The 20,182-nt window shown below is 35.3% G+C and overlaps 1 protein-coding gene across 4 annotated transcripts in view; it reads left to right on the forward strand.

Moving 5' to 3' along the window:
* Positions 1-20,182, forward strand: part of LOC128221245 (uncharacterized) — a 69,551-nt gene that overhangs the window by 23,442 nt on the left and 25,927 nt on the right. For all 4 annotated transcript variants that reach the window (XM_052929784.1, XM_052929786.1, XM_052929783.1 and 1 more), the window contains exon 3: positions 7,711-7,842. In XM_052929784.1, the coding sequence (XP_052785744.1) occupies positions 7,711-7,842 (132 nt within the window). The remainder of the gene's footprint in view (positions 1-7,710; positions 7,843-20,182) is intronic.

The raw sequence follows: 20,182 nt of genomic DNA on the forward strand, positions 1-20,182 counted from the left end.
AGAGGGATTCTCGTCCCAAGTTGCCCCCCCCCCCCCCATCTTCCCCATCCGCCTCCTCTAACGTATAACCTGAAACCGAATCTGGTATTTATTAATACTCCTATCTTAAATATGCTTCACACGTATAACATGAAACCTAATCTGGTGTTTTTTTTGTATATTATATTATATCCAGTTCGTTTCTGCTCTGGGTGGTACTCACTACTGGTCTTATTTCAATCTGTGTTTGGTGTAGCTAACCGGATTGCGAGCTTAAATTGACCAAACTATACTTGTGCATCAAATATTCAAATTGCTTGTGCATAATGTTCAGTTCGTTTCTGCTCTGTGTTGGTATTCACTATTGGTCTTAATTAAATTTAAGATTGGTGTAGCTTATCGGATAGTGAGCTATAAATGATCAAACTTTACAGGTCTACCAAACATACCAGGAACAAAAACTTGATATTCTATTCTGCTGTGGGTGGTATATACTACTGGTTATAAATGAATCTAAGATTAGTATAGCTAATCGGATAGTGAGATTTATATGGCCCAATTATATGTGTGCAACTAGCATATCAGTTACTAACACATTTTGTTCATGAGAACTGATCATAATCATTAATCATAATATATTAATTAATAATATGCTAGTTTCTCACGCATGGTGCACACATTAGTGACATATGAGACTGTGTTTACATATAAGCTCTTTATCGAGTCGACCATTTTTACGTAGAACGTTTAAAAGCGTTAAGCTCTGTAGAGCTTTTGAAACAACTTTAAATATTACAATTTTTATCTCAACGAACATTATGAAAGCAGTATTATGAAACAACTTTGTCAACCATACTTGCCCTTTTTATTGCCAACATTGTAATATTAGAACTCATTTTTTCACGCTTAACTTGGTGTGAAAAACACGTCTGTGTTACCTCCATTCATCATTTTTAATGCAGGAGCTTTCATTAAGATTTTTTATGATTTTTCAAGCATGACTTTCTATGGAGTCTGAATACGAAATCAGATTAAGACGTTTTATTAAAGTACTTACTTTACTATGTTTTAATGCGTAATGGAGATATGTATAGTTAATTTTAGTATTTCGGTTATATAGTTCATTGAGATGGAAATACATTATGAGGTTTAATATATCAAGGTTTCTTTATAAGAGCGTTCCGGCGGAAACCTTTTGTTATTTAAATTCAGTGTAAATTGACATCATTATTTGAACTATCATTATTCATAAGTTTGCTTAAACATTTCCTGCGAGTTTATGACATATGTATCTTGATAAAATCATTATTCTGTTGTTCTTCCATCGCTCTTTTTCCATTAATGACTCTCCTGACTTAAGGGTTAAAAGGTTTTATCGATATTAAACCATGGTGTTTCGTCGTCGGAGTTGTTGTCAATAGGTCGTGGTGTCTCGTCGTTGGCATCGTCGGCATCGTCGGCATCGCCGTTTCGCACATAAAAACAGAACAAAACATATCACTGATTAAGACTCACACTAGAACATTAACATTACATCGTTTAAATACATAAATTATATGTATAAATATATTCAAGAGACGTTGCCACTCAATAATCTATCTTATTTTAATTCAATAAAGGCAAAAGTTCTAAAGATATGGACTACATATTGAAGATATGTACACATATTTAGTTGATACACTTCATTCTTAAGGGGGCGGTAAAGGCGAACAGAGCTATAGTCAAATATCTTCATAGTGTCTCAGATTGTAACGTGGTTTAGAAGGCGGGGAACCAAATAATGAACTCATGTCTTTTAAGTCATATTCAACGATCTAGCGTGGTACTTACTGAATGCTGATTGGCTGGAGTAGGTAATAATTTATATAAATTTACTATCATTGGCAATAATTTGGAACCCATTTAACATATCATCTTTATTCTATTGTTCTGCTCTCTATCTGGTCCAAAACGTAATATTAAGCTTTACATCCGGGTTTTTTTGTTCTTTGTAACCGTTCCGTTAATTCTTGTACCGTTGCTTATTTATGGTCCTCTTCAAGCGTTCTTTACCCTTTGCGGTAAATCAGTAATACATATAGTTTTTTAACCGTGTCTTTCAATTTGCTGACATTGTAGAAAAAACAATGTTTTTACGTGGTTGTTTATATGACAGCTGTTTAAGAATGTTATGACAAAATACGATAGTATTAATGATATTATGCAAATTGAAACATGAGTAAAACATCTTGTCAAGATGAGTCAAAAGTTAATAAATGGATCATGACTAGTACAGTGACACCAAAAAAATCATAGTTCATATAATTATAGTTCATACGATCAATTCTCAGATCATCATCATCATCATCATCATCATCATCATCATCATCATCATCATCATCACCATCCATCATCATCATCCATCATCATCATCATCATCATCATCATCATCATCATCATCATCATCATCATCATCATCATCATCATCATCATCATCATCATCATCATCATCATCATCATCATCATCATCATCATCATCATATCACCACCATTTTCATCATCATCATCATCATCATCATCATCATCATCATCATCATCATCATCATCATCATCATCATCCTATTATTTAAAAGTCAAACACAGTTAAAGCAGACTCGCATATAAACGTCGGTGGCGAATATCTGCTTGTTTGACATGATTCATTTAACACAATATATTCTGATCATTTTGGTCTCATTAACAACCATTTGCAACCAGTTTGAAAACTCATTAAAATGTTACGCATTGCTGGAGAATTTTATGCCTTGCTGATTTAGTTCAATCTTGGTGGGACTAATGGTGCTAAGTGGTTTGGTCAGTCAAAAGGTCAATATAGATTAACGCGTAGGTTAAAAGGCCGCTAAACATGGTGAGATAATAGAAATTTATTTTGCTGAATGTTGTCAAATTACAACGTAGGTTATATGCTGCTAAATATATTTAATTGTTGTCGCAAAAAAAATCGATATCTGGATTAATTTACGATGGTCCACTCGCAGATTAAGGGGGACGGGTTGCATCCGGCGCCCCTCCCCACCCCCTTTAATTATCGAGACTACTATTAGCCAAAATGTAATGGGGGTGGGGGTTTGGGGGTTCTCGCCAACCCAAAAAACATGTTCAGAGTCTTTATTATCGGTTCCTTGGAGTACATATATCCAGTTAGTGGTCAGCATTATATTTTGTCTATTGAGGAGACAGTGTTTCTCAAGTTTTCTAATACATTTATCAGTCGTTATTGATTTTAATCAGGTGAATATAAATAAAACAGTGGCTGGCCCAGCTAGATGGTAGTTTACATAATATAATGTAGACCACGAAACATCTTTCAGATTGTTAGTATGTTCTTTCTTAATAACATGTTTATGCCATTGTGTCGCATCAAACCATTTATTTTTGTAAGTACATTTAACGGTATTTTATCATTACTTAAGATTATTAAATTATAGCTCACTTTCACGTTGAGATCGAAGCTATCGCTAAAGTATATATTGCTTTTATAATATGAAGTTTGAGTAAGATAACGAGTATATTCATGTCACTAGTATGCCATAAACTGTCGCATGAAATAATCAACTGCATTTAAGAAATACGATAGCTCAGAGGAGCCTCTATTTAATCTTAAAGATAGTCAAATTTCTCTATTTTATTGTGCACTTTTCTTTAGAAATGCAGTATTATATAAATTACCGACTGACACGAAAACTCAGGGATGGGTTCCATACATAAGTATAATTGGAATGTATTTTATACTCTACTGGGTTTGGGCTCGGCATAATTATCATTATTTTGGGCTCCAGAACTCACAATTGGATTAAAATAGGCAAAATTACACCTCTTAATGGACACGATTTTAAATTAAAACCACATTTACAAATATTTTACAATTACGTTAGGAAGTATATATCATTCATTTTAACGTACTCGTAAGAACTTGAATGCGAGTTAAAGGCATTCCTTAACATATTTCTATTGAGTCGGTAATTTAATACTTTAATAAAACTCTAATTCGTTCGTATTGAAAACGGTTTAATGATCGTCAATCGAAATAATTTAAAGCTTTTGATCATAATTGGTATATAAAATGGCATTGACATTTCAAGTTCATTGACTAATGAAGATATTTATCTGAACTGAAATATTCAGAGTGTTAAGATATTTACAACACAATTTACTATTCCTAGAAGGAATTTGATCAATTGGGCCTCAAAAATATTCGTTTGGTTTGAGGTAGTGCAGGAAGGCTTTTATTATTTTTTATTTTATTAGGCTTGACGCAAGTACGGTATTGTCATCATTGGAGAATGATGTTAAAGTAATGTGAGGGTAACAATCCACAAGGTGTCTCACTATTATTTCCGAAAGAAAGGGATTTATAGTAAAAAACAAAATAGTAAGCATACAATGCACACTATTACACACATGAATTCCATTTATACTTATACACACTAGTATACAATATACACTCATACACAAACGTATACAATACACAAAAATACATAGACGTATACAACACACAATTATACAATACACATTAATAATATATGGACGTATAAAACACACACACATATACAATTCACAAGAATACATAGAGGTAAACAACACAGAGTTGTACTCACAAATATACAGTACGCATAAATATACACACACACACACACACACATACAATACACAATAATATACGCACGTATACAATACACAATAATATACGCACGTATACAATACACAATAATACACGCATTTATACAATACACAATAATACACGCACGTATATAATACACAATAATACACGCACGTATACAGTACACAATAATACACACACGTATACAATACACTATAATAAACGTATTTATACAATACACAATAATACACACGAAAACAATCCACAAAGATGCACACACGTATACAGTATACACTGATACACACATACACATATACAATATACACTGCCTCACAAACGAATACAATATACACTTATACACAAACGAATACAATATACACTTATACTCAAACGAATACAATATACACTTATACACAAACGAATACAGAACATATTCATACATAAACGTTTAGAATACACAACAATACACATACACTTATACAATAAACAAACGTATACAATACACACTAATACACGTATACACGTATACATTACACATAACACACACACATTTAAAATGCTTAATGATATACACACATGTATACAACAATCAATAATACACCAAGATAGATCTACACATTTCAAACGTTTTAAAAGGGTAGGGGACATACATCAAATTACGTCCTATCCACTAACAAAGCCGGCAATTGTTGTTCTTTTCTTCAGTTTTCACCAGCATAAATGACTCAAAGTTTTTATACAAGTCATACACATCATGTCATACACGTGCACTCCATATTATGCATGCTGGTATTTAATTAAGATATATAGTGCGTACGATTTTAATTTCTCTTGACAAAACTCATTAAGCAGAACGAGATATGTAATAAATTACAACTTGAAGATGCGGTAATTTATATATCATAAAAACGCATCGGGACAAATTTTCATACTTCGTAAATGTGCATTGTAAGATCCCATCGCGATGTAAAACGTTATGAAAGCAGATTTAAAAGATGAAAAGAAAAGGGCTTTATGCACCAGTCATTTGTAAGCACGCTCCCCCCCAGGTCCGGGGAATAGCCGGGACTTTGACTTTCGGTCCAGCCAACCCCGGGTAAAATCCCCGCCCTGCGGGGACGAACTGATGGTTAAACCCCGGCCAAATGCCCCCGCACCCCAGAGACTCTATATAAGGCCCAATCTCGGCTTAATTTGGCGCTATGACAAAACCACCGCGGTCAACCGGCCCTGCGGGGCCACCTGGAAAGTAAAAACACGGCCCTTTTCCCCGGTATACTCCCGGACCTGGGGGGGGGGCGTGGTTAAAATTGACTGGTGCATTACCAGAAACGTATTTGGGAATAGATTTATTGAAATTATAAGGAAAAGGGAAGAATATTCATGTGCACGCCGTCTTTCATATTCACATAATGCATTTTTCTCTCTTCTGAAAATGGTTAACATCTATTAGTCAAAACAGAAAACTATGACAGCCTATACGTTTACATAAGATATATAACTTTGTTAGACCACAAATGTCAAGAATCACATTTTTCACAACGTGAAAAAAAGGTGACGCCATTATTCACCGTTGTGAAATTTAAAAATTGTTATAAATTCATAAACCCACGTATGGACAAGAAAATGTGGGTTCAGGTTGATTTTTTCTTGTATTTTTGGGTGGACTTTTGTTAAACTACATGCCCGCCTGACAATACATTTGTGTTATTTGACCTTTAACTGTTACACGCCCGCTTTAAAGGGACTCGTTCATGTCTCTTGGACCAAATTTTATTTTCCGGTAATTCATCGGAAAAGCTTATTTTATGATTATTTTACTTTTTAATGCTGAATTCGCCGACAGAAATACAACTCAAGTATAAAACGAATTCCGGTTATAGAAAAAAAACGAACCAACGCTGGTGCAATAAAGAAAATAAATGAAAACAGACATGGGGAACATTACGGGATAATATCCCTCAACCAATTACGTTACAAGTTACAACAATACGCTGAAAAGCGTTACTAACGGTAAAAAACATTGTCTTCAAAGGCTATATTTGAGAGAATATCAACATTTGTTGAAGGGTTCCAGCTGTCAGGAAATAAGTTTTGACTCTCCTAATGAATAGCCACACTTTATTTCGCAATATGTATTTCTCGTAAAAAGTGCATTTTACAAATAATGATAAAGTCCCTTTAAAAATTAGTATTGTGTGACCTTTAATTAAAATGTAGGAACACTGTGCTTAATGCGGTTGTTGTTTTTATCGCCTACGCACAGATAGTATGCAAAAAACAAACTTGTTACGAAATAATGTGACCATGATGAATTAAATTGCTTATCATTTTGTGATCAATAGTTGATATGATGTATAAACACGTCACAATACATAACATTGTTATTACAACTTTCGTAGCAAGACTTAATTAACTTATGTACATCATACTTGAGGTTTTTTCCAATTGTAATAATAAATACATTTAAGAATTTAATTATTTAAGCTTCATTAATTTTCTTTATACACAGTAATTAAGTGACATTTCTAAGAAACGTATTGCAGGTGTGTTTGCTTTTTATAAAACCACTATGCAAAAACAATGACAAATAAAATTTACTTGATATATTTTGAAATATAAAATGATCAACTTGCGCATTTACAAACATCCCAAATAGATTCAACTTGATTGTCTTTGGTAGTAAACGATGTCTTGGTAGTAAACGGTATTGCAATAGCCTTCGTGTTGTCGTCGGCGTCGTCGGCGGCTGCGTCGGTGGATGCTGCGTTGACGTGGTCGTTGGTACCATTCGATAAATGTTCACCATTAAAGATAAAGTCATTCTAATGTTTACACAATCGTAACAACTCGGCCTTCTCCGGCAAGCTTCGGGTCATATCTATTGGATAATGGCCGAGGTGATTCGATTGATGTTTGCAATTAAAACGCGCGAAATGTGTGCGAAGAGGTCCTAACTCTGTCTTCATCAACTATCGAGTAACGTCCTTAAACGGACAAGCGTTTCCTTCCGAATGATTGTTCTTATTTCTTTATCTTTTATTGCAATTTGGCATTCTATTCGTAATATGTTCTTCGTTAATCCTTTTCAGATATTTTAGGCGACTGTCCGGTGCAATACTCAGCAGGTGCTTGTAACGTCAGCTGTTCACGTGATGTCGACTGCGCGCGCAACAGTCGTTGCTGTGATACAACAGACTGTGACGCCACACAATGTGTAGCAGGTATCTATGCTTGATTTTTAGTTTTTGATGGCTGTAATTACAGACATTTTTCAATCGATTTTAAACAAAGTGGCATTAATCTAGTAAAACATGTGACTTAAGCGCAATTAACCGCTGTGGCCAAAGTCCAGTTAGCAACGATGACCAAGTTCTTTATCCACGGTGGTAAAACTACGGTGACTAAACCCTTTTTTAATCACCTAATTAGCGAAAGTAGTCAATACCTAGTTAAAAACCGTCGTTCAACTACATGGGCAAAATCAAGTTAACCATCGTTATCCGCGGTAGCCAACATAACTTAGGACAACAGAACCACTGAACTGTAACAAAAGCCAAGTAAACACCCTTGCAAAAACCAAGTTACCCACGACGACCAAGCCCTAGTTAATCACTGTAGCCAAATCTTAGTTAACCACCGTTGCATAAGTCACTTAACCAACTGGCAAAATCGAGGTTCACCATCGTTGCATAAGTCACTTAACCAACTGGCAAAATCGAAGTTAACCACCGTTGCATAAGTCACTTAACCAAAACCTAGTTAACCACCGTTGCATAAGTCACTTAACCAACTGGCCAAAACCTAGTTCACCACCGTTGCATAAGTCACTTAACCAACTGGCAAAACCTAGTTCACCACCATTGCATAAGTCACTTAACCAACTGGCCAAAACCTAGTTCACCACCGTTGCATAAGTCACTTAACCAACTGGCCAAAACCTAGTTCACCACCGTTGCATAAGTCACTTAACCAACTGGCCAAAACCTAGTTCACCACCATTGCATAAGTCACTTAACCAACTGGCCAAAACCTAGTTCACCACCATTGCATAAGTCACTTAACCAACTGGCCAAAACCTAGTTCACCACCATTGCATAAGTCACTTAACCAACTGGCCAAAACCTAGTTCACCACCGTTGCATAAGTCACTTAACCAACTGGCCAAAACCTACTTCACCACAGTTGAAAACCCCTAGTTAACCACAGTGGCCAAACCCTAGTTGACCATGGTGGTTAAGTCCGTTAGCCACGGTGACCAATCCCCACTTAACCACAGTGGTCGAGTCCTTATAAACTATAGTGATCATAACCCAGTTTAGCCAATGACCAACTCCTTAGTATTCTCATTGGCTATGTGTGGGAGTGAGTGTATAACCTGACACACGATTGTGTAGTATAAATTGATTAGTCTATAATTTATTTAAATTGTATTCAATTTTAATAAGTGTTATTGATGTGTTCAAGCTGTTGATCATGATTCTTGGACAATGTTATATATACCTCTCATTGAAGAAAGAAAATAATAGAACGTATTTGGTTCTAACTCAGTTTAATCCTAAAAGCAAATTTCGTACTCGAATGTCAACAATTTTAATTGTATTACATATAATTTCAAAAAGCTTGTCGAATCTGAGTTTACTTTAATTCCAATTCAGTCGTAGTTTGGGTGTATGTTAAACACTTAAACCACACGGTTTTTCAAATATTTGACAATATCGAAACCCTATTGAAATTTTATTCCATTCAATGAAAATATCTCCAAATTCCTCAGTTTAATGAATGGTATAAAATGTGTTCAATGGTATTTCAGTGGGCTTGTTTTATTGAACGAAGAGTGATTGAAATAGTACACGGCTACCGCATTCTGATTCATGTTTTTAAGAGGCACATTATGGGTTGATGCAAACATATTTTTGATTTTTGTATTTTAATCACTAGCGCGGGCCCAAGGGGGTGGGGGTGTCCATATTCACATGCTATGTTACTGCAAGGGAAAAAGGATTAAATACGCCCAAATACACCTTTTCGGACTAGAAATTGTTAAAATCCTCTCCCCTCTTCCCACCAAAACGTTAAACCAAATAAATTTCGGTTCTGAGGAAGGGGCACGAGTCAAAAGGTTACGCCCCTATATGTCGCCCCCTCTGACGTCACAACCTGGATCCGCCCCTGTTAATGCATTCATTTGTTTAACTCAATTAAATGATGAAAACAACAACAAAAATGCATCATTTTTCACATATAAAAACACCAGCCTTTATAAATGGTGTTTTTTAATCAATAGCTTCGTCGCAACACATTCCCCAGTTAAAAAGCGCACAAAATCGCTAGTTTTATTTTATCAGTACACAAATCATGTGCTTGTTTTCTCTTTGACGACAGTCAAATGAGTTTTAAAAAATAATGCATGAAAAACAAATTGAATGCGTCGACCTATTTTGTGTTCCTTAAGATTTTGAGTAAAGACGAGACTCTACCAGTTTGGGCATGCTTTTAAAACGGAATTATTTATTAAAGCTGCACTTTTAAATCATATTTAACTATTATTGTTTTCATAAAAGGTTTAACCTAGTTCAAATATGGGTTGTAAGGTTTCGATCGTTCGTATACATTGCTTTCATGAAATGAACGCCATTTATTTACTGTGCAATATTTGTGTACACAAATGTCTTTTACGACGTATACAAGTCATTATTCTGCCTGCTTCTTTTGAAATCAGCGCCGTAAGGCGGTACCATTTTTTTTCCCACTTTACCGACCAGCCATTTTTCTTCCTCCTGACCCTGCACTTTATTTGCCAAAGTGTGGATTTGATTTCATAATTTTGAGAACTGCATTTTTTTGAGTAAACATTAAAATTTGACAATTTTACATTTATTGTTTGCAACAATGGTGACATACCCTTACATAGGTCGGTTTGCTACAGAATCCAGCTGGTCCTCAAAACAAAATTAGTGAAAAAAAGTTATGCCAACCTAAAGACTCTATTTATTTGGAGATGTTTCCAAGTTATTTAATATAACTCGTGTCATATTTCATGATAATATAATTTTGATATAATGCATATTTTACAATATTGAGAACGAAACTAGTCTGAGGCAATGTCAGTTAAAATCGGAATAGAAATACACATCAATACATAAGATGCAATAATGCACCAGTCAATTGTAACCACGCCCCCCCCCCAGATCCGTGGAATAGCAGGGACTTTGACTTTCGGTCCAGCCAAGCCCGGGTATATCCCCGCCCTGCAGAGACAAATAAATGGTTATATCCCCGCCAAATGCCCCCGCACCCCAGGGACCCTAGGTAAGGCCCATGTGTCCCCGCTATATTTGGCGCGAAGACAAAACCACCGCATTCACCCGGCACTGCTGGACCTCTGGAAGGTAAAAAACACGGCCCATTTCCACGGCTATCTCCGATATACCCCCGGACCTGGGGGGGGGGGGGCGTGGTTACAGTTGACTGGTGCATAATTACACTTGTTTGTCAATCTATTTACCATTAGTTTAACATGTGACACAATAAATTATAATGGAGGAGGCATTTAGAATTAACAATTGTACTTGTTCATGCATCAACAAAATTTAAGCATTATTTCTTTTTATCAGTTTACACATTTTTTTATATGTGCACGTGTTTAAGAAATGTAAGTGAAAACAAATAACTTTATTTTATGGCCTAATACACACCAAAACTGGCTTAAACACTACTGAATAACATTTATTTTAATGCGAAGATCTTACATTATAAAGGACTGATAATGCACCTAAAAATATCTGTCCTAAACCAGCTAAACTGATTCTGTGTGATACAACCATGTTCTCACCTAAATAGAAAATTGCATTTGAAATCTCTACAATCGGCCGCCCTTTGACCCCGCGCCAATTCGTACCCACATCTAATCGTACCTCCGATCTACAAATGTGTATACCTGTTGAATGGAAGACTAAGATTTGTAGATTGTTGATAAAATGCTGTTTGAGTGGGACATTAGACGTTTTCATCTTGATTGAAAGTCGAAATGTTATAGGAATATCCCCTTAAATGATTAAGTTCTACCGCGTTGACTTTTATATATATATATATATAAATACATGATTTAAAATGAGGCACTATAAATGAATATTATAGAATGAAATAATCGGATGGATTAACCGACTTAAAAATAAAGGTTTATTGGGGTATAATAAAAAAGCGTGACAGATTGATGAAAAGAAACACAGACGGATGGAAAAAGGCACACACACACTGACAAACAGACAGACAAACACGTACACACGAACGCACGCGCACACACAAGCACGACCGCAAATATCATTATCACACGCACGGACGATCCTATTATTTCTTGTTTATGTGTTTTTTCCTCTTTTATTTTACCCCCCCCCCCTTTCAAAACGTGTATTTTTATGCGGTTTTCAATAGAAAACGTAACCAAAAATCTCCTATAACCATAAAGGAAACGCCCACTAAACACTCCTAGGTAAGCCTTGACAGACGGACAGTCAGACGAATAATCTGCTTATGATCTGGTTTTCAATAGAAAGCATAACAAATAAACTCCTAAAACTCTAAATGAAACCCCCATTAACACTAGGGTGGCCTATACAGACGGACGGTCAGACGAACAGTGATTAATCTTCTTATGATCTGAAGGAATGGTCTTATAAGCTACGGTCTGAATGCGAGACGGTAATCTTTTATTAAAATCTGGTTCATTGTGACCCGTACATTGACAAATCATTGCCATCTTTACTGATGAAAAGATATATATCGCTTTCCTGTATATAATTACAAGTTTATGTTTATACAATTGAATAATCTAGCTAAAAGGCAATAAATTTGCCCACATACATTTTAATGAATGGTCATTATTGGGGAAGGACATACCGCTATTTATCAAATATATGGTCTTGGTGTAAGTTTTCCTTCGATTTAACAACTGTGAGACGTTTGCTATTCATTAAAAGGATAAAAGATACCACTATGTGACTCAAATGTTGAAATTAGCAATATACAAATGATGAATGAAACATTCTCCATACATGAAAATTAAATATAAATTGCGCAATGGTACATCCTGATTTAAATAATTCCCTATTATGCTCTTAAGGCGTCTCTCACAATTAAATCACACATTTCACAAGACACCTTTTTCACGCTTATGTGAAATTTATAGACACAAAGTTTCACAATTTTTACGTCTTTCAAAGTAGCTTTTCATAGAATTTGTAAACAAAATGTGATCACACAGACCGCAAATGTATACTTTTGTGAAAAATCGCACCCACCCCCCACACTCACCCCTGCCCCATCGTTATTGTGAAAAACTGATTTGTGAAATGTCTGGTCTAACTTCTCTGTTTCACGATTTTACCTTTTCATCTAAATGTAATGAAAACCAATTCAAGCGTTCAAAAGATCATGTTGTATAATAATGGCGTATTGCTTTTGTCAACAAATTCTATTGATAATCCATGAAACCTCAGAGTTCGTATCGATTGCGCAGCGTTTTCCGTCTTAATTAAATTCACGTAGGTTTTCTATATTGTTTGTTTATACAAATTTATATTTAAACAATAACAACACGTTTTGCGCAAGTTAAACTGGATCGAAGTAAGTATTGTTGATTTCCGTCATAATACGACTTTATTTGCTTACAAAGATCCATATTTCTTTTTATAAAAAAAGACTCACCATTGCCCACAGTGGTCAAAGAAGCGGTCAGGGAGAGCAATATTTGATAAGCTCAATCTGTACCCTGTGAGTAGGAGTGTTTACACATCCATCCATAAACAGACGAACGGATACCCCCCACTAGACCTCTCATTTCTCACCCAGTTTCGATTCCCGGCCTGTGCGTATGATAGTTTGGTTGATGGTCACCAAGCCGGACAAGTGCTATTTTCTTGGCACTCTCTCCCCCCATACCCATCAACAACAAAACAACAACAACAACGAACAAACCTCTCGCGCAACACAGTGCCAACGCGTGTGACTTAGCGTAAGTTAATTTTCTTCACAATCGTTGCAAAACAAGAGAAATGTTCGCGCTAACGGACATTCATTCTATATTTGATTTTCTTCATCGTAACCCAGATTTAGGAGAACAAGTGTTAAGAATTGGAGATGGAATTTCGAAAATCAAAATAAACGCGTATAACATTCAAAAGCGTTGAAACAACGATTCACACCCTACAATAACAATTTTTATTTTAAAGCGGTTAAGTACAAAATTGTTAAAAACGTGTATTTCATAATCGTTGGCCATCCTCGGTAATGTCAAATGTGTGTACTTATCAGAAAGAAATAGGTTTAATGTATCAATAAATAAATATACACTCATATAGTAGTAAAGGTTTGGTAAGAGGGAATAAAAATCAAATAAACCTGGCGTTTTTATGGATATGGGTGAATTCATTATTTCAAAACATACAATGGACGCGGGAGTGTGATACTTGTTTGTCGGCGATCTGATTAACGGTCTTCAGTATCATATCTTGTTTATGGGTTTGTAAGAAGTTGAGTGTGATTTTAAATTATGGTATATTTTGACCGTTTCACAGCCTCATAAATCATGCTACCGCTATCATCCTTAAATTTATGATCAGTGGGGTTGGGAGTTGGTGGGGGCGGGCACACCAAGCTGGGAGTGTCATTACCTACCGCAGCCGTGAGGAATTAATAGTTTTTTTCGAATGGTGTTGTTTCCGGCGTCTAATCTGTTCATTTAGCCCAAATCTTCTCGCTTACCGTTAAAACTCATTGGCTCGATATCGCTTGGCTCGATTTCCTCGATGGCTCGAACTGGATGTCAAATACCGATTTTGTTTGTTTGTATTATTTCGTTGCATTAATAACATCTCTCTGTGAAATTCGAAAACAAAAATGGACTTCAACATTGAAAATATGATATTTCATTGATATGGGACATTTTCCTTCGTCAAATATGCTCTAAAATTCCTAATTTACTCTCAAAGCAAGTACGACAAGGGCATACCGACTTCAGAGCCCAGTTTCTGTTTGTATTTATCGGGGTCTTGTAACATTGTTGAAGCGTTAAGCCCGAGTGATGGTCTAACATGGGCCAAATATTGACATAGGCTTAATACCAGTAGGTGTTAACATACTGCTAATTATACTTGAACCACGATGCTTTTTTGCCTTCATGGTACAAAATGAGGGCTTGGCATAGTATCGGTCGTGGAAGGTTGTGTGGTGATTTAGAATGTTTGAACAAAATGTTTGTATAAAATTCTTCAGTTAAGGGCGTGTGTACTTATTTCAACCATGGTAGACTTGGTCTCTAATTTTACAAGCGTGTGAAGGCCATATTAAATATTCCTTACTTGCTACATATTACCGTTTTTGCGTTTATATCCAAATATTTATCTAAGGATTCTTTTTTTCAAAATGAATACATTGTTAAACTATGTTTGTATCGAAATATTTTTCAAAGGTTACTTCAGAGACAAGCCATCTTACGTCTAAAATCTACAAAGCCTAGTCAGATGACAAAGGACAAGAGCTTAATCATTATTATAGTGTACGAGTAAATGTACAAGTGCTATTTGCAGCCTTTCTAAAAAATATTACCAACTCTGCATAGCAAACTGTTCTTCTTAACTCCACTCGCGGATCAAGTGGGCAGGGCTAGATAACTCCACTCGGCATATACTGCAAAATTTAGCCCTGTATTTTTCGACTTAAGAATTCATGTTAATGTTGATATATCAAAAAACTTCTTGATGTACGGCATTGAACATTTTCAAACATTAAATAAACTTAATAAATCTAATAAGATAACTCTGTTTTACATAAAATGCAAATTATAGCCCTTTTTTATTCGACTTCGAAATTCTTTTAAAGATTTAGTATGTAAGAGTGCATAATTTAATATATTTACATTAAACATACTTTAAACATCAAGATATATAATTATCCCGTATTCAATGCAACCTCAAGCCCTATATCATTCGACCTAGAAATTCTGGTTAAAGTTTTGCATGTAAGCATATAGAAGTTGATACTTGATCAACGTCTCAATGTATTATATTAAAAATTCATTCAATGGCTCTAAGATATTTACCTACTTAATGTATCACGTTAATAAACTATCGTGTATTTATTCTATATATGGCACTTTCATTATAATTCGACTAAGAATCCTTGTTAAGGGTATGCATGTAAGCGGTCATATAAGCGGAGGAATAGTCGAGCACGTTACCTCTGTGACAATAATATAGGCCGCTTACTACATAGTGTACAGTTGTAACCTGTTGGTTTGAACTCGCTTGGTTCGAATTCCTCCTTGGCTCGAATTGAATGTTTAGGACCGATCTCTTTACAATGAACGTAAGTTTTCCCGGTTGGCTCGAATCCTTGTTGGCTCGAATTGAATGTTAAGGACCGATCTTTTTACAATGAACGTAAGTTTTTCCGCTTGGCTCGAATTCCTCGTTTGCTCGAATTGAATGTGAAGGACCGATCTCTTTACAATGAACGTAAGTTTTCCCGCTTGGCTCGAATTTTCCGAGGCTCGAGGTATTTTAACCGGTCCCAAAGAGTTCGAGCCATCGGCGTTTGACTTATGTTGTAATGTTGATGTATTTATATGTAAATACAACACAAAAAACTGTTAAGTTTATGTGTAATACATATGTTCTGTTCTGTTCTGTAACATATCTTGTTTTCAATTGCAATAACAGCGGACATTATATATGGCAGGGTGTAATATGTTTGTTACAAAACGGTAAAATCTACTCCAATTTTACAAAGTGCCAGACGTTGTAAAGTTCTTCAAATGTCAACCAATCTGGTATAAATTAACTGATACACGCACTTAAATACCAGTTTTATTTTCACCCGTTCGATAACGATGTTTAAACAGATTAGTATATAAACAAAGCCGCCATTGATCTTACGCATAAAAGATTACACTCGTCAAATGCTACCTACTCAAAACACTTGTTTCCAAAGTAGTATTGGTTATAATTAGTGTTATTTATGTAAACCATGTCACTTAAAGTTACACTCTCACAGATCGACAATTTTGACATTTTTAAATTTTAAGTTCTCGGAATAAGCTGGTTTTGGCTTCAATGCCTTCAATTTCGTCATATAAGATAATTCACAATATAACACATTTTTTTTATAATTGCTAAACTAACTGCCGGAAAGTTCATTTTTCTTTAAGCGTTAGTAAGGCTTTTAGCCATAAAACATCAATTTTCGAATATTGATATAAAAAAACTGCGATCTTATTGTTTGTCATCAATGTTATATCACTGGTTTCCAGACATTTATCCTATATATTGGCTCATTCCAAGACACAATTTAAAAGAAGTTGTCAAAACGGTCAATCTGTGAGAGTGCAGCTTTGAAGCGAAAAATCTCTTAGATTGGGGTGTCTTCTTAAGCTAATACATGAGTGTAAATATAGAGAATTATTGGTTTTTTTCAGGTTAAGATCGTTATATATTTCACCGAGTGGGCACTAATATTTATATTTCACGAGTAGCGTAGCCACGAGTGAAATATTCATTTTTTGGTGTTCACGAGTTGAAATATATTGCTATCTTACACTGAAACAAACAATTTGTGCCAGCCCTGTACCCGCTGACGTTTGATTTGGAACCGAGAGCGGGGTAACATTCACTACAGTGAATTATTATAATCGAAGTGATATTTTACTTTTCGAAACAGTGAAATACCAATTTTATTTCATTGATAAATCTCTGTAAATCACCTGAAAGCATATAATACATAGTTTTAAATGTTAAATGCACAAGTGCCATACTCATGATTGTAGCACACATCGAGTGACTATTTGAAAGGCATGGGCAATGCAATTTGTCTATTGATTATTAATTACTAAGACATCTGGATAAATCAACTATGGTAGCCTCAAACATTAGTATCAAAGATGGGTGACTGAGTACAGGTTGTCCATGAGACTGTGTCATTCTCATACACGTATAAAAACAAAGGAAGCTCAGCTGGGCCGATATTCATAACCATCTTAAGTCATTTCCTAACTAAAGCCATCTTTCTTAAATTAACAAAAAATATAACAACTTTTCTTAAATACATCCTTTGCATTATTTTGATTAAAACATACTTTTTATGTTCAAACCCTTAATATGACTATTAACATATGAGTAAATCGACTTATATTAGCTTAACAAATGATTGTTATTATCTGTTTAATCAATACTGCCTCTGCAGAATTTTGTGAACGTCAATTCGTAATTCTTTTTTCAGTGTCATTATCCAACTGAACTGATCATAGATTATCTTAAATCACCTAGTGAGAAACGGTTATTTCGTACTACTACCAATACTATCGGCGGCTTTCTTTAGAAGAAAAGTATTCAACGAACGTACTACCCCACGCCTTTCATTCATTACCATTTCCATCGTATGTAGACCACCATTAATCATCCATAATTTGTGGTTATTACTCGCCTTTTACTCGCCTTTTGATCCGTACCCAATAGTGTTCGCACCTGGTACGAATGGATTGTGTACGAATTATCACAGCGTGTTTAGCCTACGGATTCGGAAGTTTTCCGTTTCTAATTGGGTGCATTCCCCGATAACCTTTTCAGTGACCTTAAGTAAACACAGCATCTTCTTATGACTCAAACTATAGTGGGAGGGTTATAAGTGGCTGTGTAGCATCTTTGAAGCCCTAAGTGTTTACTTAATCTCATTTCAAATGTTGCCTCATTTGTTTGACTACAACATTTTTTGCAGCAAATATGTAACAAAGCAATCAAGGAATGACGTTTGTTTTCACTTGTTGTAACAATGGGGTAAACTAGTTTGCTTCAAATGAAAAGATTTGTTCTTTGAGCTGCTAAAAAATGATGTCACTGTACAAGTTTGTATATCTTTTAACTTTAAGGCTGTAACAATCTGATTATTAAGATAAACTTTGAAATTAGCTTAACAAACAACGGAAACTTGCAATTAAGTTATGTAATAATGACATCAGCCCTATTTGGTTTGGACGAAGCACCTAAAGTTCGTTCTTAATTAACGGTACACATAAATTTCAGTCAATTAGCACGGACGGACGTTTATACTTCGATCGTTGGTGGAACATATTAATACTGATGCACGGACGGATGTAAATACTTTGTTGGCTGTACATGTTAATATCGACGCACAGACGGACGTAAATACTTCGTTGGCTGTACATGTTAATATCGACGCACAGACGGACGTAAATACTTCGTTGGCTGTACTTGTTAATACCGACGCACAGACGTAAATATTTCGTTGGCGGACCATGTTAATATCGGCGCACGGACAAAATCTTGTTTTTTTTTGTTCACTAATCTCAAAAGAGTTAAACATGATGATTTATTTTTGCATCAATCTATAATGTGCTCCGTTAAAGCTGCACTCTCACAGATATACCGTTTTTTCAACTTTTTTGTATTTTTTTTTTGTCCTGGAAAGAGCAAATGTTTTGCGTAAATATCTGCAAACCAGTGATAAAAAATGCTGACAGAAGATCAGATCGCAGAATATCATATTTCTGTTCGAAAATTAATCTTTTATGGCTTAAACCGTAACTAACGGCATAAAACATCATTTTTTGTTCTTAAATATAAATATCTGCGATCTTATTTTTGTCAACAGTCTTATATAACTGGTTTCCATAAATTATCGCAAAAATTGGCTCGTTCCAAGACAAACAAATAAAGAAAGTTGTAAAAATGGTAAATCTGTGAGAGTACAACTTTAAGGGTCTGGTCTGTCTGCTGACATTAAACATTTCAGCAAGAACATTAAAATTTGCATGTCTGAACTTCAGATCAATGTAAAACAAAATGTTAATTGTTGTTTATTTTGTATTGGTTATTGACGCATATCAAGAGGGTTTTGTTCGATATGGTTTGATGTTTTATTATTGACAATCAAATCAGTGTTGACAAGCAACATATCATGATTGACAAACGATCATCATTATTTCACCTGTTGTTGAAGTTTGAAGCGTACGGTGATGTATCCTTCACATTTGTTTGTATTTATAATCAGCTACTAGTCTGTTTAGAAAAGGGGAAGTCATTTTTATTGTCCATGTACATATTGATGAATGGGTTATGGAATACATAACATGTGTATGCAGGGGCGTAGCTAGCCCTCTATTCATGTGGATTCATAATTGTGCTAGGGGGGTTCGGGGGCAATCCCCCTCGGCAAAATTTGAAAACCATGTCCAATCTGGTGCGTTCTGAGGTGCTTTATTTAGTACTGGAAAATGGACAGTTTTCAGATCATGTAGTCAAGTACGCGTACTGCAACTTTGGCTGATTTCTTTTATTTGTCAGATCATATGGATTCAGCCGCGTACTCGCGTTTAGGCAGCTATGCGCCTGGCATGTATTTAAAATCAGCTAATAGTTTGTTTAGACAAGGGGAATTCACCTTGTATTGTTTATGTACGTATTGATGAAAGACTTATTATACATATTTACTAGTTTATGTATTTATAGTCAGCTACTAGTTTGTTTAGAAAAATGGGAAGTCATCTTGTATTGT

This window comes from Mya arenaria, chromosome 16, assembly GCF_026914265.1.
Source record: "Mya arenaria isolate MELC-2E11 chromosome 16, ASM2691426v1".
NCBI lineage: Eukaryota > Metazoa > Mollusca > Bivalvia > Myida > Myidae > Mya > Mya arenaria.